Source organism: Populus trichocarpa, chromosome 5 (genome assembly GCF_000002775.5).
Source record: "Populus trichocarpa isolate Nisqually-1 chromosome 5, P.trichocarpa_v4.1, whole genome shotgun sequence".
NCBI lineage: Eukaryota > Viridiplantae > Streptophyta > Magnoliopsida > Malpighiales > Salicaceae > Populus > Populus trichocarpa.
The window spans coordinates 19,235,243-19,256,877 of NC_037289.2; the positions used below are offsets into that span (position 1 = coordinate 19,235,243).

Below are 21,635 nucleotides of genomic sequence, written 5' to 3' on the forward strand. Positions count from 1 at the left end.
ATATGAATAAGTAAACCTGATCAGTGAAAAAATAGTAGCTGCGATTTGTCATCACCTACTTTACTAGAAAAGAATGGCTAAGGCATATGATGAGAAAGTTTGACCATAGGTGTTCTAGGAAGGAGATCTAGTGCTGAAGAAAATATTTCCCTTACCAGGAAAAGACCAGAGTAAATGAGCACTAAAGTACGAGAGGGTCTTTATGTGGTGAAAAAGGCTTTCTCAAGAGGAGCTCTAAGATTGTCTAGAATCGATGGAGAAGATCTAGTTAGACCTGTGAATTCTGATTCTGTAAAAAGATATTATGCCTAATGTATCATTTCCTCCCAAGTTAATAAAATTAAAGTTTGGCCATGATTTCTTGTGTAAAGAACCTTTCTTGTTCTTTTTAAATTGCAAGATCTCATAGCATTCAAAATCCTTTTCCTAAAAAAAAATCTTGAAAGAATTGATTTTGTTGAGCATAAGTTCGAGAAATGGATCATAAAAACATTTAAGATAAGTTTTTTAAGCAATTCTCGATTAAGGGGTGACAAAACAAAACAAACCAAAGCCAACTATGAGATAAAACCTTGTCTCTGGATAGTATTTTGAATTGCATGGATAAATGGTTGGTAGTCACTATAATCATCCACAAATTCTTTCAGAAAAAGGACAAGGTTTAGCAATACTAATGATGTATGTTTGAAATAAGAAAATGCCATCTTTGTTATCCTTTCACTTTCTAGAAAATATATATCCCTTATGGTCCCCATTTGAGCCTAAATAAGTCTTTTTTCATAAAACCCCTTGACTAAGATCACATCCCACAATAGAGGGCAAAAGAAATGTGAGCAAAATGCCAAAATACATACATGGATATATGAAAGTCCAAACCTAATACTAGGAGGCATCATCATAAAAGAGAAGGACAAGAAAGAGAAAACAAAAAAATATATATAAGAAAAGAAGGAAAGGAAGAAGTAAAGGAAAGGAAAATAATGGTTTGATGACGCTTTAAGACTTAGGTAAAGATACTGAAGGATGAATCTTCATTAAGAAAGGGAGTTTATCCAAATAAAGTTCATAAGACTATTTCACAAAGAAAAAGAGGCAGAAGATAAGCGATCCTAAGTCTTTTAACCTTCAAACATCTTTCGCGCGTAAAAAAAAACATCCATTCTTTCTTAGCCCATTACCATGGCCTGCGTTACATACCTTTAGAAGTCTTTTCTAATCAAGCGCACACAACCTGGGTTGATAAACAACGATCTTACCGTTCATGTAAAGTGATAAATTAGTGGCAACCCGCTTTTATTTATGCAAGAAAAATATAAATTCTAACATGAAGCAAAACTTTTTTTCTATACAAATTTCTTCAAGTAAATACTTGAAACCTTTTTAAAAAACTGAAACAGAAGGTCACCTCAAGTAAAAGTCTAACCTAAAGGCAAACTACATTATGAAATCTGATAAAACCTTTAGTAGGAATTGCATAAGGAATTGTTTTGAATCATACATTGAAAGTTTCAATTTTCATGAATAAAACCAAGTCTTTTAAATTTTTTCTTCTTAAGAAATATTGATGTGCTTGAAACAAAACAAAAAAAGCTCTTAAAATGGAAAAGGCAATTAAAGCATTGTCAAGAGCATGATAGAAAGTAATGTCAAATTATATATTCAGTGGAGTAAGAAAGGGCCTGACAAGAAACAAAAGCTGGAACTTTTTCCCAAAAATATATTGGGTAAGAGGGGCAGCACAAAAAACATATCCTAACTCAAGCATACAATTTCGAACACATAAACGAGCTTATACCAGAAAAGGAGTTCATAGGAAACCAAATAAAGGGTGGGATCTATGTTTCCAAACCAGGTAAGAATGCATGCATTGAAACCCAAAACATAGCACAAGTTTTTATTTTACAAAACAATTCTTAAAATCGACTTCGACGAGTCAAAAGACTGATAAATAAGGAGTCTTTGGGAATGCTCTAGTTGAAAGGGATCACTGAGATTCAAGGTTTCAGATCAGCTAAGCTGAAAAAGAAGGAAAAATTTTGGTTCTGATTAAAGGAAATCGCCATATTAAAATTTCAAGTTAACCGAGTTGTAGATAGAGATTTTAGCTCTGGTTAAAAGGAATCCCAGATTAGGGTTTCAAGTTAACTGAGCTACAACATAGAATTTTTGTTTTAAGGGAACCATTGAGATGTGAAATTTTAGGTTAACCCTGCAATTAGGAAACATAAAGAAATCTAACCCTACAATCAGGAAGCACCAAGTTTTTAAACCTCATAATCATGAGGTATTAGAGATCAAGGTTCTGGTTAAAATGATCCATCAGATTGAGATTTCAGGTTAACCAAGCTATAAACAGTTTTATCATAGTTCTAGTTAAAGAGAACCATCATATTGAGATTTTAGGTTAACTAAGTTGTAAACAGTTTGATCATAGTTCTGGTTGAAGGGAATTGCTGTAAAGATAGAGTTTTAGATCAATCGAACTAAAAGATTTGAGAAGATTAGTTTTAAAAAAAATTTGTTTATCTTTCCAAACTTACTACACAAAGCACTCAACAAGTATTTGTTCTGTAAGTATTGTAAAGAGGGAGAATATGTATTTACTCATTTTAGGGCCCACATAAACAAAAAATTCAAAGAAAAGGAAAAAAGAGAAAATGCAAAAAATAAAAAAATGTTGGAATAAAATATATATATATATATATATATATATATATATATATATATATATATATATATATATATATATATCAATGAAAAGAGTATACAAGAATGCCTAGGGAGACTGATTGAGGAAGATCAAATATATAAGATTGAAAAATTTGACAGTGTATTTTCAATTGATGAAGGCCCTATTGACAAAGAAAATTTAATTTGAGAAGGAAAATTCAAAATTGGATGTTTAAGGACAATTAGAATTGTTAAAAGTTTATTTGAATTTATTGAGGGTTTAATTGCAAGAAAAAAATGATTTTAAAGTCAATTTAGGGTTTAGTTGAAAGAAAATAAAGTTTGGGGGTCGAATTGTAATTTTTAGGAGTTAATTTGATTAAATTAGAGGTTTAATTGCATAAATTATGAAGTTTGATGGGCAATTAGGGACTTGATTGAAGAAATCCAAAACTAATGACCAATATAGGGGCTGAAATTGACCATATTAAAGGCTAAATTGAAACAATTGAAAATTTGAACTAAATTAAGGTAAAAAAGCACAAATTCAGAACCAAGGACCAAAAGAAAAAAGTTAGCCAACTTAGGGTCTCACAATCGAGTTTGGCGGGGATTAAATTGAACATAATTAAAAAGTTTTTGTGTCAAATAAAGAGGCATGTGCCATAATCGGAAGAATAGTGATTAAATTGAAAGTTTGCCAAATTCTAAATTAAAAACCCTAATTTCTAGGGTTTTAACCTAGATGATGCGTCGTTCAGGTTCTGTTCATTTTCTTCCATGACAGTTCATAATGATCAGGTTGGCACCTTTTAAGAACTCGTTCTAAAGTTCTCGACTTCCAAATTGCATGATATTTTTTGCAAATGAAATAGGAACATCCCTTCTACAACCCTATTACCATGAAATTAGACTTTTACATCCCAATGTTTCTATAGAAGTCCCTAATATCTTGTCCCTGATCAGCCATCACTCAATTTTCAGACTTGGGGCTGATAAGGTTAACAACTTCAAACGCATGAATATGGAGCTACAGACCTCTAGATTGAGTAAAGTTGGATTCAAATGAAAGGTGTGCATGCTTGCTACCAAATTTGGGTGATCTCAGGCGACAATGACATTATAATTGCTCCAACGAAGCCTTGAAAGTAGGTAACCAGTTAGCCCTAATAATTTTAGCTAATCGAGTTGGCAATTTCAAACGTCTGAATATGGAGATACCGACCTCGAAATTGAGCAAGGTTGGATTCAAATGAAATGTGTGCATCTTCTCTACCAAATTCAGGTGGTTTTAAGCAGCGATGATATCAAAATTGCTTCAATAAAGTCTCGAAAATAGGCAACCCAGTCAGCCCTGATAGCTTTGGCTAATCGAATTGGCATTTTGAAACGCCTTAATATGGAGCTACTGAACTCCAAATTGAGCATATTTAGATTCAAATGAAAGGTGTGTGTGTATCCTCTCTACCAACTTCATCCTTTAATCCAAATTTATGATATATTATTATTTTCAATTTGGTCCTTGATTTTTTTTGTTCTTTTGTTACAGTAATTTTTGTTTTCAATTTCACTTTTGTAGTCCTCTAATTTATGTTTTATTTTAATTTTGATCTTCATTCTTTTAATTATTATTTTTTTATTTTGGATATTTTTGTATAATTGATTTTCTTGTTCTCACTTTCATCTTTTAATATTTGATTGGTAATATTGGGCTTCACAGCTTTTCTATGTATGGTGCTTTTAGTCTAATAATTCGGGTCACGAGTTTAAAAGATTAATGTGAGTTGATATCTTCTTCTTTTTACATATTTTATTTTCTGATTTCATCATTCAACATAATTTTTTTTTAAATAGGCTTTGTGATTGTCTTCGATTTATTTTCTATTGGGTTATCCCGATCTCATGATCTAAACTGCAGGTTTTGATAGGTTAACTCAGGTTGACTAACCCCTTATTAACCAGATTACATGTTTATCTTGCTAACTTGAGTTGACTCAGGCTAATTTATGTTTACTTTTTATTTTTATCTAATTTTATCATTCTATATTTAATTAGGTGAAAATTGAACTACATTATTATTTTTTTAGAGAAAAGATTTTTTTTTTCCCAAGTTATCGTGATCGTTATTTTAACTTTCGGATCTATTATTGCTATTTTTTTTATCATCTGACTCAAATAGAAGTTTTTTTTTCCTTCTCACTATAAACATACGTGCGACAATATTATTTTTATAAAGAATAAATAATACAATCCTGTAACATAGCACGAGCAACATCTAATTAATTCAGAATCTATGGCTCAAACATCATGTTGACATAATATAAAGAATAAATAATTCAATCCTCGTTCCCTTCCATTTTAATATCAAAGAGACGAAGACCAATTTAATGAAGGTTGCCATAGATGGACCAGGTGCAGCATCCTTTCACTGGCAACAATTTTAAAAGACTCAACGCATTAACTCTTGTTTTACGGTCGCTGAAGCATCTATAAAAATATATTGTAAATAGTAATAAACAAAAGGAAGCAAAATCTAAGAAGCAAGAAGAAGGAAAGTTCTCATCAACTATCTTCACCTAACGACGGCTTGGCCATATTTGCTCATGAAATTAACTATTTAATTCTAATGTCAACAGAACTTTTATAGTCTTAAATTAGATTAAAAGTAACCTCCAATTCCTTGGATAAAATTTATTCACGCATTGGAAGAATACGACCAAATCGAGTCACATTGATCAAGGAACCAGCCAAGGTTAGTCTAGCCAAATGGGAATAATAAACTATCTCCATGTATGTCATACAAGGAGCAACAATTATTAGGTGAAAAATCAATATTACAAACGTGTTTATTGTATAAATCCAATTTTAAAATTATTTTTACTTGGAAAAATTGTCAAAGAACCATCTCAACCCAAAAGCTTAAGCTGTTAGGTGAGGTCCCAGGATATGATTTATATTATTCTCTAACACACCCCCTCAAGTGAAAGTCCTTTGGGCTTGAAACTTGCACATGTCCACATTACCTTGTGCTTAATTTTTATCAAATAGATGGGGATGGTGAGATTCGAACTCGAGACCACTTGGTCATCAAGGTTCTGATACCATGTCAAAGAACCATCTCAACCCAAAAGCTTAAGCTGTTAGGTGAGGTCCTAGGATATGATTTATATTATTCTCTAACAAAAATCATTAAAAACACTGTAAAAACTTTTATAAATCATCTATTAATTCTAAAACATCCCAAAATCATTCAAAAATATAAAAATAAACTAGATCTAAAAAAACTAAATTTAATGGAACTCTTTATTAATTTATTATTTATTTTGCAAGATGAAAGCCAAAAACCATCATAATCAAGCTTCTTTTATTGAATGAAACTCTTTAATACTAAATTTTAGTATTTAGATTGTTAGAATCATGACAAACAATAACTTTCTCTTGCTATATTATATTTTAGCGAGTCCCTCTTCTCTCACAAACTCTAAAAGCAAAAAATAAATAAAATTAACTTTTGGATAAAAAAATATTATAATAAATTTGTGATTGATCATGTATTCTCTTTGTGTTTATATTTTAATTCTTTATCTCTTGATACTTCTACCATAATTTCAAACTTGGTCTCATCTAATTAGGCTATAAAAAGAATTAAATCAAAAGAAATTTTTTTCCTCTAAAAATAGGGAAAAGAAAAATAAAAGGGGCAGCTCCTTCACTGAGGAGCTGGGAAAAAACTCGGTTGTTCTAGTTATACAGATAATTTTTCGAAGGATGTAGTTTATTAATTTAATTAGGGAGCTACACGTTCTCTTTTTGTTTATTATATATTAATTCAAGTTGCTTTACAAGGCCGTCTATAAATGTGGAAGTTGTTATCCATGCACATGAACAGACTAGGCCTTCCTTGCTTTATTTAATCCCTAGTTGGTATCCCACTCGATCTCTCCACAAACACACCCATATTCAGAATCATATGGCTCAAACATCTCCAGTGCATACCCACGAGACTTGTGAACACACCAACATAACCTCTGTCCCCTTCTCCAACATCAATATTCCCATGGACTCCGTTTTGGCAGTCGATGAAGATATCCCAACCATCGACTTCCTCATGCTTTTCTCTGATGATCCCATCCAACAATCCAAGGCCCTCGACAATCTAAGCAACGCATGTGACGAGTACGGATTCTTCTATGTATGTACCCTCAAAACTCTATTTTCTCGATCAATTGTAATAATTGACAAAATTAAGGAGTGAAAAAGAGCTCCAATATTATATGTACGTGTGTGAAAATAATTAATCCACGACCTAGAAACTTTTTCTACGTAAAATTATGGCCCAATAACTTATGTTTTTCTATCATGAAACAACTTCTGTTCTTAATTAATTATATACGTTAATGCCTCGCAAATTAACTATACGATGTGCAGTGACTGTACATGCATCATGGTTACCATGTCATCTTTTGACGAATAGCTGTAATATATATATATATATATATATATATATATATATAAACGTGTCATGCATGGTTATCGATTAAGCTTTAGTGATCTTTGCAGCTGGTAAATCATGGCGTCCCCGATAGTGTGATTGAAGGTGCATTGGAGGGAATTGCTGATTTCTTTGAAGTGACGAAGGAGGAGGAGAGGAAGGAGTACGTGAAAAGTAGCCCAGCAGATAGGATCATGTGGGGTTTAAATTCCCATGCTGGGGAAAATAGGGAATATCTCAAGGTGGTAGCGCATCCCCAATTCCATTGCCCTGCTAAACCAGCTAGCCTCAGGTACAGACAGACCAGTGGCCTTTTCTTTAAGAAATGAAAATTAAGCACAAAACATGCAATTTTGCGTCTTGCTCTCAGGACTCTATCTATACGTGCCCTGACGCTAGGCCCTTAATTTTCTGTTAATAAATTACAGTGAGGCCCTAGAAGAGTACTTCAAGAGATTTCAAGATGTTAAAATTGGTTTGGCGAGGGCGATATCCAAGATCTTGGGACTTGAAGAGTTTTACATCGAGAAGTTCTTCAATCTGAAGTCAGGATTTGATGTATCTGCCATGAATGTCTATCCACCCAATTTCCAGTCAAAAGGTTCTATTGGAGTGCCTTCGCATACCGACCCTGGCTTTTTTGTTTCTCTCATACAAGATGTGAATGGCGGTCTCCGAGTGCTATCGCACAAAGGGAAGTGGATCAACGTATATATACCTCGTAATGCCTTCCTAATTCAAATCGGAGATCATCTGGAGGTAACTGAAGTCCTCTGCGACACAGTCTTTTTCCCCTCTTAATAACTAGTCGCGATATAACCTAAAGATCATTAATTATTATCTTGATCCACTACCGAGGAGGTTCAATAGATTTTGTGCTATAGGATGGGGATATAGCGCCATCTCCCCTCCATCTCTAAATTTTTATTCCATCATTTCCAAAATATGAGATTTGAAACTTCCAAGTATCAAATTATCAACGGTTTGGTGTTCCGTTTGAGAATAACACATATATATATCTAGCTAGTACTTTGTTTGTTTGAAGCAAATATCTGCAGCAGGATAAAAAAATCATATATAATTGAAACTTTTATTATAAACTCATCAATATATATTACATACTAAATTTTTTTCATTATTTTATGTTTTTATTGTACAAATACTTTTAATAGCCGCATAAACTTATATAATTAGAATTTTTAAGGGGATGCTATTGACTGGGATCTGAGAATTTTCTTAGAAAGTTTAGAAATTTATAAATCCTGATAAGAAAAAATAAATAATTGATTAGAAAAAATATATTCCCCAAAATTATACATGTTCAATCAATTAAAATCTAATTAATATAACATGATTTTGAGTGCGTGAAAGTTATTTGATGTTCATAATTGGATGTCTGATTTTTAATTTTGTTTAAATAAGTATCTGGTTTAAAAAGTGTGAAATGTGAAATGATTTTAGATATATTTGTATCCTGTGGATGTCAATTATTTTAAACTTATTAATGTACGTTTGTACCAAAACTGTTTTTAGAAAAAGACAATTTTAATAATAATAAAAAAGATGTCAATATTATTGAATTGGTCAAATAAAAGAAATTGAGTTATTTTATATTTTATTTTTATAAGGGAAAAAATTAAAGTTTGAAAGCAAAAAATATTTCTCATAATTTCTTATGCTTATTTATCAAATGTTATCTTGATATTTTAATGAACACATAAATATTTTAATTAATAGACATCCACTTAGACACTTCATTATGAAAATCATGCACTCACTTAATTATGGAAATCATATAAATTCAAGCGTTCAAAATCACTCTATCCCTGATCTAATTTTCTCATGGTTGGCCGTAAATGCTGTGTTCTTACTGCAGGTTCTAACCAATGGCAAGTATAAGAGTCATATTCATCAGGTAGTGGTGGACAACAACAAGGTCAGGAGAATCTCTCTTGCCACACTTCATGGACCATCTCTAGACACCTTTGTGATTCCGGCAACAAAGTTTGTGGATCATTTTCACCCATTGGGCTACCGAGGGATGACGTACAAGGAATCCTTGGAGGCCAATGGCCATCACGAGATTGAAGTTCAATCATGCCTTGAACAACTTAGGCTATGAACGAACAAATAGTTATTTACTCCTAGCTCTTGTGAGGAGATGACCGTCGACGTGCAGCTGGTCTCTGTGTGCTTTTACTCATGTTATGGTTTCTTTCTTTCTTTCTTTCTTTTTTATGTAATAAATTGTCATCCTAAATAAACATACCAGTTGCACCATTTATGTGAAAACATGGTGTTAATCGCGAAGTTGATTTATAAAATGTAATTGGGGTTGTTTTCTTTTTCCTTTTTCTATGTAAACTAGATGTGTATTCTGTGTTGTGTACGCAAGATATGTATATTACTTTTAATATTTAGAAAAAATAATTAAGTTTTTTTTTTCTTGATTTTAATTTTATTCCTTTACATTTTTTTTTCATTTTCAAATTCATAAATAGATATTCATCAAGTTAGCGTCAAGCCTTAAATCAGAAGTCTCACAACACACACACACACGCAGAGAGAGAGACTGCTAGCCCTAAGTTGGTCCCTAGTACTAGGATGCTCGTTGACCTAGCCATTAAAAACAAAGCTTAAACCAAATGTTGTCAATTCAACCAAAACTTGATGAAAATATGTTGATGCATTTGTTAGGTCTATGTTGGTACCATAAACTAGAAGACATATCTAGCTAACTATTTAAAAAGTTTAAACAAATCATGTTAAAAGGGAAAACCAAAATGCAACCCATAAAAGGAAAATACATAACATTTCATAAAAAGTCACATTAATTATTTAAAATAGTTGTACTATGATGCATATCAAAATCTAGGCATAACTTGAAGTAAAAGCAACTCAAAAGTATGGAAATGAAAGATTAGACATGAATCAAGACATTTATTCCAAATAAGACATGAGTTTATATCTTGATGAAGTTGTTGTTGTTGCTATTGTGAAAAAGGGGTTTCATTGTTTCTGGATTTAGAGCATTTTAAAGTTAAGCCCTTCACAAAAGTTTTAGATCCCATTCTCAAGTTTCCAACTCACTTAATATTGATTTATTTTAACTATTATAACTCCATATGTAAGCTAATAATCGAAATAGAGTTTGGATTGTAATGTGTTAGAGAATAATATAAATCATATATTGAGACCTTACCTAACAGCTTAAGCTATTAAGTTGAGATGGTTCTTTGACATGATATCAGAGTTTTGATGACCAAGCGGTCACGAGTTCGAATCTCACCATCCTTATTTATTTGATAAATAATATTGTCTTTTAAATCAAACCTCCCTTGACGTATATCATCTCTCTCTTTCTCTCTTTATTTCAACCTCCTTTTCTCTTATTTTTTCCCACTTTTGCCACTAATATTGTTGTCCTTTTATAAGCATTAAAAAAGGACCTAGAACCTCTCATTCAACACTCAATCTTGGCCCTTAATGCTTCCAAAAAAATCTCAATTATCCAACTCTCCTTATTAACTATCTTTGTACTATGTTTGTACTTGGAAAATAGTGTCTTTTACGGTGATGGTGCAATTGGTTTTGAAGGAAAAATGGATTTTTTTATCTTAGTTTTGCAGCAAGAAAATAAGATGAATGGTTGTGTTTTTTGTGATTTGATTGAATGGAATTTACAACAGTAAAAAGGGCTATGATGAGGCATCCATTTATGGGGAATGCACAATAGTTGTATAAGTTGCAATGGTATATCTTTTGACAAGTTTTTACAATATAGAAAAAGGGTGCAAAGACTAAAGTTTTGGTAAAATGTGTAGCGTAACAAAATGGTGTAAGGATGCATTTTTTTTTTTTATCAATTGTACAAAATCTGCATCAATAAAATAGGATGCGAACTGTGGCAATACAAAAGTAGTTACAAGGGTTGTATTCTTGGCATATTTACAACATGAAAATAGTTTGAAATGATGGATTTTTGGTTGATTTTATAAATGGAATTGTTGCTACCCAATTTTTGATCCATGTTTTGATAAATTTTCAGAAAAATCCAAAAATAGCGAAAAACATTGAAAATCCAAAAAATACTTTTTTAATACATTTGCATCGTTTTTAGCATTTTTAGCATCGTCTCAAAAGAATTTAAATTTTCAAAGACATTTGGAACGCGTTCAACTTTTAACGCGTTATTTTTAAAATCATTGATTTTCTTCATTGAGTCGACGTTGATATTGCTCGTTTTCAAAAAATACAAAAAAATTAAGAAAAATCAAATTTACAAAAAAAAAAGAAAGTTGAGGGACCAATTTTGAGATCCATGCAACATTTTACCTATAAATACTGGTCCACAACTCAAACAAGAGGGGGGCAATTTTGACAAATAAAAAAGGGGAAGAAAAACCCTAAACCTATCTCTTTCACACCCAGCCGCCGCCGCCCACCAGAGAATTTTTTCTTCTCTGCACACAGCCCCCCCGGTGGCCTTCATTTTGCTGACCCGGCTGGTTCCACCGTTTCCTTCCCCTCTCCACTGTTATCCCCCTCACAGACCAGCACACAGCCCCATCTTCTTCTCCCTCACCCGGCAGCCGCACACTCTCCCCTCCCTTTGAAGCCAAACCAGGAACCGGAGAGCCCCTGCCATTTCAGCTCTCCATCTTCTCCCCTGCATAGGCAACAACAACCCACACTGCCTCTTGATTTTCCCCGATCTCCTCACTTCACAACCCGAAAGAAACCCCCTGTCAGCACCGAAGGCTTCCCCTCAGCGGCGTCTTCTTCTCCTTCGGCCTCCATCAACGCCGGCCTCCACCAAGTCACACAGCAGCAGCCGATCCCCTCCACCACCAGCTTGGGAGACGTCGTCCTCACCTTCCCAGCAGGAGTCCCCTTCGCAGCCTCCTCCCAGCCTTCTCTCCTGCAGCCGACCTCCAGCAGCGGCAGCTTCTGCCCACAGCCGCCAGACCCAGCTCTCTCTCCATCAACCGACCACAAGCAGCACCACAGGACAGCCTCATCTCCACCGACCAGAGAACGGGCAGGGCCGTTCTCCATCGCCTCAGACCCACGGTCTCCTTCTTCGGCCGAACAGCGCCGTCCACACCGTCAGCCAGCAGCGCCGTCCACACCCGGCCACAGATCCACCATCAGCCAGCAGCGCCGCCCGATCTGCCACCCGGAGCAGAGTAGAAGGAGATGAAACCCATAACAGCTGACCCGCAATGAAGCAGATCCGAAGAAGGAGAAGGGAGAAATGCAGATCTAAAAAACAGAGAAAGACAAATCTAAAATCAACTGTTTGTGGCCTTTTTTTTTGTGTTTCCCGTTGCAGGTAGAGGTAGCAGCCTCCGCCGGCGAGGAAGAAGGGAGGATCTCCCCTGCTGCCTGTTTTTTAGGCGGCGCGTGAACCCACGCGCCGCCAGTGGCAGAGGCGCGTGGGAAGACGCGCCGCCACTGTTCATGCTTTTCCAGAAGGGCCTTCCAGCACTGTTATGGATTTTTGAGGGGTTATTTTGTAATTTTCAAATTGATTAATGTAATATTTGTTTAGTTTGGATTTTTGTTTGTATGTTGTAAATTTGGATGTAACCAAAAAAAAGAAAAGAAAAGAAAAGAAACAAAAAAATATAGTAAAAGTGAATGTATGTGTTTAGATTTGTTTTATTTTTTACATATGTTTGTTATGATAAAATTGCAAAGATTAAAGAAGAATTTAATATTTTGATTGGATCACGGTCAAGAATTATTAACTTATACGTAAGTTGTATTTCTAATATCCGATGAAAAAACAATTATTAAAACTTCTTTAAACACATTAATTTCGCAAAGCAGCTTACCTCAGGTAGGGTGTGTTAGGGGTGCTAATACCTTCCCTAACCACAACCAGTCCCTTACCCGCGAATCTCTGACAAGACCAGTACATCCGGTTTCCTAGTAGCCTTCAATAAATTACTAGGTGGCGACTCCAACGAACCAAGGAAATCAAAACATAACAACAGAAAAAATCGCCAGCCGATGCCGCGCGGATTTTTATGACGTGCGACAGAATGGCGACTCCACTGGGGAAGGTACTGTTTCTGACGATATTGGACTAAGCTTTGTGTATTTGATGTGTTTAAGTTTTTGCATTTTTGTCTTGTTTTATTTTTGTTTTATCCATGTATTTTTAGAATTGTTTCATGCATCACCTGTATTTATTTTTTAAAGCACACACAAGCTTCTAAGTTAGGTGGTGAATTAACGATCTGCCCTATGACTATTGGTCAGGGTTCAGATGCGTGAAAAACCGAACTCATATCTGAGTGCCTGCTTGGTAATGGTGGGTAGACGTACCTTAACTATTCCTTGCAACGCCCCCACACTGTCTTTACGAAGAACGTCACTGGGCAGATATGAGACCCTTTTGAGACCAGGTAGAAAACCTACCCATGTTCACATAATGAATAGAACCTGCCTTTAGGATGTGTGCTCCGTATACATTGTTTTGCATAAGGGCAAACCCTTCTTGAAGTATCTTGAACTCAAGACTTGTGGGTGACCCAATGGCCGTCACTCAGAAAATTTTCATTGTAGAGTTTGGGCAAGAATCAAGATTCTTGTTTCATCATGCAAGAGTTACGACCATATGTCACCTCTCGAAGGGCAAGTTCATCATATAGTTTGCATGTTCATACATTTATCATGCATGTACCGGGAGGAAAAATAGGTTCCCCCATCTGAGCTTTGCTACACCTGATTGAACAAAGATGATGGGAAATGAAGAAAGGGGTCAAAGAGAAGCTCATTATCAAAGGGAAGTTGAGAGCATCAAAGGTGAAGTAGCTAGACTCAGATCTCCCTGAACAAGTGTTGAGCATCAAATGGAAAGGGAATGTCTGCACAATCTTTTGTGGGAACACCGCTCGTCCACGTCCCATTAAAGCCGCACCTCTCCTTTTCAGTCATGAACAACGACAACAATGCCTTCAGTCATAACCAATGACAACTTTTGTTCTTGGTCAGTTGCCCTGTTAATTGTTCATCACCTCCATATCTTTTAAATGGCACCAAATAACTGCTAGCCTTCTGTGCATGGTGCATCAGCCTTATCTGAAGTTACCCCCATACACAAAAAAAAAAACCATGATTCGACCCCGAACTTCTACGTTGCAGAGCTCTCTCTGTAGAGATTTCTTTGTGGATCTGCCAGTGGGGAACACAAGAGGGGATGTAGTAGTTTCATATGCTTTAAAACTTTCTCTCACCAGTGGCACCAGCAAAACATTGTGGTAGGTTGAAGAACCAAACCTGGTCTGAAAAACATGAACAGACATCAAACTTCTACGTTGCAGAGCTCTCTCTGTAGAGATTCGTTTGTGGCTCTGCAAGTGGGGAATGCAAGAGGGAATGTAGTATTTTTATATGCTACAAAAATTTGCCCCATCAATTTCAGAACTGAAACACTGGAGTAGGCCGAAGAGTCAGACCTAGTCTGAAAACATGAGCAGTCGTTGAACTTTGACGTGGCAGAGCTCTCTCTACAAAAACCCGTTTATGGCTCTGCAAGTGGGGAATTCAAGAGGGGATGTAGTAGTTCCAAAAAATGTGAAAATTTACCCCACCAGTTTCAGCATCGAAACACTGTAGTAGGCAGAAAAGCCAGACTTGAGCTAGAAAACATGAGCAAATATAGAACTTCACCGTGGCAGAGCTCTCTCTGCAGAAATCTGTTTGTAGCTCTGCAAGTGGAGAATCCAAGAAGGGATGCAGTAGTTTCTGATCATCTATAATTTTCTCTCATTAGTGTTAGCTTGAAAATGCAAAAGTAGGGAAAAGAGACAGACCTCGGCTGAAAAATAGAAAGAAGATTGAAACTTCAACAGAGCAGAGCTCCCTCTACAGGTGTTTGTTTGTTGCACTGTCAGTGAGGGATCGAAGAGGAGACAAAGGAGTTTCATATTCAGCAGTTTCTCCTCCAATAAAAACAATGCATCATTTCACACATTGACAGCGACAATGCTGCAAGTTTGTAGGCGCTGCCAAGATTACCTCGCTGGTGGAAGTTTTCCAACAACCCTCAACAAACCACAACAACATTGGAAGAATGACATGATGTTGTGAAGATCATCGAAAGAATTGAGCGAGCTATGAAGAAGTGAAGGATTGAAGGTTTTGCCACGGATTCCAGAACTGTGAAGAGAGTTGAATCAGAAGATGACTCTCAATTGAGAAACCTCAGTTATTTTGCCTAGTCAAGTCTCGCTCAAGCATCAACTACTCCAATGTCTTTGCCAAAGATAGACATTCCTTTGCCATGTGGGTTTATTTACTAGCATCTGCCAGATTCCAGACCTAATGCCTGACTCCGACAAAACCCATGCAACCACCGTTTTCTAGGTGGTATAATCCAGACAAGAGATGTGATGTCATGGTGGGGTCCTCAGCCATTTCAATTGAACAATTGCAAGAATCGAGTCCGGAAGTTGGTGAGCAAAAGACGAGAGGAATCTGTGAAGGAGCTTGTCATCGATCATTTTGTCGCCAGAACATCCTCAGAATGACGAGTGATCGGAATTGCTTGGCAAAACTGAGATATTGCCAAAGAGGCTGATCTAAGAAGGGGTTAAACTATCAATCATTTTTGTTATGGATTTTGCCATCTTGCATTTTGTTTTGGGGTCACATCTCATCCTTGAACGAAACATGTCTTTCCTTTGTTTTCCTGTTGTTTTGAAATCAAGAGATGCTTCTTTCAAAGGGTATTTTTACAAAATATTTTGATCAAGCTCCAACATGTGATTAAGATTAATCAATCCTGAAGATTAAAAGTATTTTGATTGCAAAAATGACTCGATGCTTAAAAATGACATGAGGTGACCAAACAATTTTGAACTCATACCTCCTGAAACTGAACCACACATCATATAGCTAGTTTTAGCAGTATGCATAATGACATGTAGTGGATTCAATAGTTATGGACTCGTGAATCATGATTCTTACAAGTTCTAATCATTACACTGGATGAGGTCAAAATTTATCGATTCTAACCGACCTTGCTTGAAATGAGAAAAGGTCATCTTTGTTATCCTTTCACATTTCTTGAAATATTATCCCTTGCAGTCCCATTTTGAGCCTGGTAAAATATTTTCTTTCAAAAAGAAACCCTGACTAGGATCACACCCCACACCGGGGGCAATGAGAGATATGTTATTAGGAAGGATGAAGACACTGATAGAATCAATGATAAAAGAAAGGCTTAGAATAAAAGCCCAATGATTGAGAAAGGGAGAACAAGAAAAGCCATAGATTGAGGGCCATCCAAGAAAACTTTGAGGAAGGTTATGTAAAAAAAAAAAAAAAAAAAAGTGGAAATGAAGGAGAATGCCTATCAATTCTAAGAGGGGCAAAACAAGGTTTCAATGGAAGAAAGACACAACAAATGCCAAAAGTCAACACCAAAAAAATCAAGTTTCATGTCTTTTGGTGTGTCTAGGATAAAGCCTTTAGTGTCTTCATTTTAGATTCATTATTCATCAGAGAAAGTTGGATTTGCATTATGACCTATGTTAAGAGAATTATGATATTTGAGATTAACAAGGTTATATATCACTTTCTCTACTATGACAACAAGAGAAAGAGAGTTGATGAATAGTTGATGTTGATCCTAGGTCTTTGAAACCCTCAAACACCTTTTGAGCTTGTGAAATCCCTTTCTTTCATAGCCATGAACCATAGCCTACATTACGTGCTTTTAAAAGCCCTTTTTAATCAAGTAAGCAATCTGAACCGATAAATGACGCTCTCAAAACTTGAAGAGCTTTTCCATAAGAGTCGTGGCTTCATGAATTAAGCTATTGGTTATTATGCATGCTGATAAAATTGGTGCTAAAAAAAAACAATATTTCTTGATGAATCCTCAAGTTTTGACTTGAGCCTTTTGTTTTCCTAGAAATTCACAGAAGGTCACCTCATTGTAGACCGTGAAAAGATATACCCAAGATCAAAGATTAAAACTGACATAAAGAACCATGAAAAAAGTCATTTTAAACTTACAACGGGTCCATTTCTGTTTTCAAAATACAAGACAATCAAAGGATTACATTGAATGATGTGTGTTGGGTCTTTGACCAAAAAGCATGATATTTAAAAGATCTTTTCCAAAATAGATATCTCTCTGATTTCATTTCAACAATTAGACTTGAATTGACATGATCTTTGAAATATGAGAGTTGATTCCAAAACAAGAAAGATTGTTAAACAACAAGAACATCGACCGAATTTGCAAAATCCTTGACAAGAATGACATCAACATTTCTCGACACTCCTTGAAAAGTTGAGACACTTTGGGGCAATGCAGTGGACCCTGAGAAGGAAAACAAAAGGCATTCAGATCAGCTGGGGGCAATTAAAGATGATCAAATGATGAATCAATGCACTGAGGACAATGGTGTTTAAAGAAAGCTAATCAGCAGAACAAGCATTCGGATCATTACTGGGGGGCAATGTTGTTCAAAGACAGTCAGTGATTTAGTGAACTTCAGCAGCAATTGATGAGCAATGCTGCACTTGAAGGGCATTTTATTATCGTCAACTTGGGTTACCCTCTAGAATATGGCCATGACTCCTGACAGATGTTATCAAGTGAGTGTATTTGAATGAACATCTAACATATGCACACCACCAAGACTGACGGTGGATCAAAGATGTACCTGAAGGACATCTTCATATCGTCATCTTTTGAAACATGGCTATCAACCGATGTGGGCATACAGTTGCATTCGAACGAATATGGAAAAGATGTGCACACCACCAAGATTGATTGCGGAACAATGTTGTACTTGAAGGATAACGTCATATTATCATCTCCAACATGGCTATGACTTTTAAACGATGTTATCGCATAGTTGTATTTGAATGAATATTGGAAGGATGCACTCATCAAGACTGACTGTGGGACCATCTTGTTTTGAAGCTCGAAGGCGCACTTCATCGCATGAATATGGGCGATAAAATGAACATCATTGATGATGCCACTGCATTTCTTTCCACTATCTGATTTGACAAGCTGAGAGGAATCCATGAGAAAGAACATTGAGCATACAACGATGAGTCTTTCACTGCAAGGTATGAGATCCATGTCTGGATAACCTGACAGTTCCAAAAAGGCTGGTAATAACATATACTTGAAAAGTATTGTTTCAACTAGAGGCAAGTTCATGACTGATTAACAATCTTGATGGGTGTTGGCATGATGCACACAACCAATCAGAGGATAATTCTTAGAAGAATCCAGGAGAGAAAATCCTTCACGATGAATCAAGCAACACCACACTTGGGGGCAGAGTCAAGCTTGATAAACCACAAGAGCAGTAACCGTTGAAGACAGCCTAGATTGTGCACTGCACTTACACCTGAGGGGATGGCTAGCACATGAATGAGCCAATGCATCGAAAGAACCAATAAAGCTTTGGAATGCAAACAAAGGCACCCTGTGATGATGGAACATCGAAGAGGGGGGACCTATATTTCACATCAGGTAAGGATGCATGCATGTCATCTAACCTCAAAGCATTGCACATACTTGTGATTTGTTACAGAAAGATCCTCAATGAAGTCCAGCAAGATTGTGGACAAAGAAAGAATCATTGAGTTGATAATAACAGAGAATCATGGTTGTGACCTTGAAACGGGAAGAAGATGGGATAAACCTTACTGTTAGGAAAATCTCAAAGAAATGAAAAGATCAACCTTGCAATCAGGAAGCATCGAGTTTTCAAACCCTGCGATCAAGAATTATCAAGAAGCACCAAGTTTTCCGGCCCTTCTTCTATCATCCCTTCAGGACTTCGCCAGGTAAGTCCCATTTTTCACACTTGTCACATCACATCTTCCATTTGGGTAGGTCACCCATAACAATGAGACCATTTCACATTTTTTCTATCTTCCACCTGGGTAGGTCACCCATTATAACGCGACCACTTCACATTTTTTTCTATCCTCCACCTGGGTAGGTCACCCATTACAATGAGACCACTTCATATTTTTTCTATCCTCCACCTGGGTAGGTCACCCATAACAATGAGACCACTTCACATTTTTCTATCTTCCATCGGGGTAGGTCACCCATTACAATGAGACCACTTCATATTTTTTCTATCCTCCACCTGGGTAGGTCACCCATAACAATGAGACCACTTCATATTTGTTCTAGCTTCCACCTGGGTAGGTCACCCATTATAACGCGACCACTTCACATTTTTTCTATCTTCCACCTGGGTAGGTCACCCATTATAACGCGACCACTTCACATTTTTTCTATCTTCCACCTGGGTAGGTCACCCATTATAATGAGACCGCACTTCACATTCTTTCCGTTTGGGTAGGTCACCCATCATAATGAGACCGTTTTCCATCATTTTTTCTTGGGTTCGTCACCCATACAATGAGACCATCATTTTTCTTGGGTTAGTCACCCGTACAATGAGACCATCATTTTTCCTGGGTTAGTCACCCGTACAATGAGACCATCATTTTTCCTGGGTTAGTCACCCGTACAATGAGACCATCATTTTTCCTGGGTTAGTCACCCGTACAATGAGACCATCATTTTTCTTGGGTTCGTCACCCGTACAATGAGACCATCATTTTTCTTGGGTTCGTCACCCATACAATGAGACCATCATTTTTCTTGGGTTAGTCACCCATACAATGAGACCATCATTTTTCTTGGGTTCGTCACCCATACAATGAGACCATTTGTTCCACATTCTTTGTTTTGGTTTAATGAGGTCGCCAGATGGGATCTCATGTAGCTTTGGTTAAAGGGAATCGCCAGATGGGATTTCAGGTTGACCGAGCTACCACACATTTTTTAAGTTCCAGTTGAATGAGGTTGCCAGATGGAATCTCATGTAGCTTTGGTTAAAGGGAATCGCCAGATGGGATTTCAGGTTGACCGAGCTACCATATTTTTTAGTTCCAGTTGAATGAGGTCACCAGATGGGATCTCATGTAGCTTTGGTTAAAGGGAATCGCCAGATGGGATTTCAGGTTGACCGAGCTACACACATTTTTTTAGTTTTGGTTTAATGAGGCCGCCAGATGGGATCTCATGTTGGTTCTGGTTAAAGGGGATCGCCGAACGGGATCTCAGGTTAGCCCAACCACACAGGATATTGGTTCTGGTTAAAGGGGATCGTCGGACGCGATCTCAGGTTAGCCCAACCACGCAGATTTTGGTTTTCGTTCAAGGAGATCGCCCGATGGGATCTCACAAAAAAAAAAAAAAAAACATTTAGAGTTTTTCTTTACAAAGCTTACTATGCGAAACATTGAGGAGTTTGGCTTCGTAAGCATTGTAAAGAGGGGGCATCTGTTGCTACCCAATTTTTGATCCATGTTTTGATAAATTTTCAGAAAAATCCAAAAATAGCGAAAAACATTGAAAATCCAAAAAATACTTTTTTAATACATTTGCATCGTTTTTAGCATTTTTAGCATCGTCTCAAAAGAATTTAAATTTTCAAAGACATTTGGAACGCGTTCAACTTTTAACGCGTTATTTTTAAAATCATTGATTTTCTTCATTGAGTCGACGTTGATATTGCTCGTTTTCAAAAAATACAAAAAAATTAAGAAAAATCAAATTTACAAAAAAAAAAGAAAGTTGAGGGACCAATTTTGAGATCCATGCAACATTTTACCTATAAATACTGGTCCACAACTCAAACAAGAGGGGGGCAATTTTGACAAATAAAAAAGGGGAAGAAAAACCCTAAACCTATCTCTTTCACACCCAGCCGCCGCCGCCCACCAGAGAATTTTTTCTTCTCTGCACACAGCCCCCCCGGTGGCCTTCATTTTGCTGACCCGGCTGGTTCCACCGTTTCCTTCCCCTCTCCACTGTTATCCCCCTCACAGACCAGCACACAGCCCCATCTTCTTCTCCCTCACCCGGCAGCCGCACACTCTCCCCTCCCTTTGAAGCCAAACCAGGAACCGGAGAGCCCCTGCCATTTCAGCTCTCCATCTTCTCCCCTGCATAGGCAACAACAACCCACACTGCCTCTTGATTTTCCCCGATCTCCTCACTTCACAACCCGAAAGAAACCCCCTGTCAGCACCGAAGGCTTCCCCTCAGCGGCGTCTTCTTCTCCTTCGGCCTCCATCAACGCCGGCCTCCACCAAGTCACACAGCAGCAGCCGATCCCCTCCACCACCAGCTTGGGAGACGTCGTCCTCACCTTCCCAGCAGGAGTCCCCTTCGCAGCCTCCTCCCAGCCTTCTCTCCTGCAGCCGACCTCCAGCAGCGGCAGCTTCTGCCCACAGCCGCCAGACCCAGCTCTCTCTCCATCAACCGACCACAAGCAGCACCACAGGACAGCCTCATCTCCACCGACCAGAGAACGGGCAGGGCCGTTCTCCATCGCCTCAGACCCACGGTCTCCTTCTTCGGCCGAACAGCGCCGTCCACACCGTCAGCCAGCAGCGC

At 37.0% G+C, this 21,635-nt stretch overlaps 1 protein-coding gene across 1 annotated transcript; it reads left to right on the plus strand.

Moving 5' to 3' along the window:
• The first annotated feature begins 6,550 nt into the window (after window positions 1-6,550).
• On the plus strand, window positions 6,551-9,618 carry LOC18110137 (2-oxoglutarate-dependent dioxygenase 19). Its single transcript, XM_006388376.3, has 4 exons — window positions 6,551-6,862; window positions 7,231-7,454; window positions 7,591-7,921; window positions 9,039-9,618. The coding sequence occupies exons 1-4, from the start codon at window positions 6,641-6,643 to the stop codon at window positions 9,282-9,284; spliced, it is 1,023 nt and encodes a 340-aa protein (XP_006388438.3). The 5' UTR covers window positions 6,551-6,640; the 3' UTR covers window positions 9,285-9,618.
• Window positions 9,619-21,635: the final 12,017 nt, after the last annotated feature.

Coding starts and splice junctions, on each gene's coding strand:
- LOC18110137 (XM_006388376.3), top strand. CDS start 6,641: ATGGCTCAAACATCTCCAGTGCATACCCACGAGACTTGTGAACACACC. Junction 7,455..7,590: donor GCTAAACCAGCTAGCCTCAG/GTACAGACAGAC, acceptor AATAAATTACAG/TGAGGCCCTAGAAGAGTACT. Junction 7,922..9,038: donor AAATCGGAGATCATCTGGAG/GTAACTGAAGTC, acceptor TTCTTACTGCAG/GTTCTAACCAATGGCAAGTA.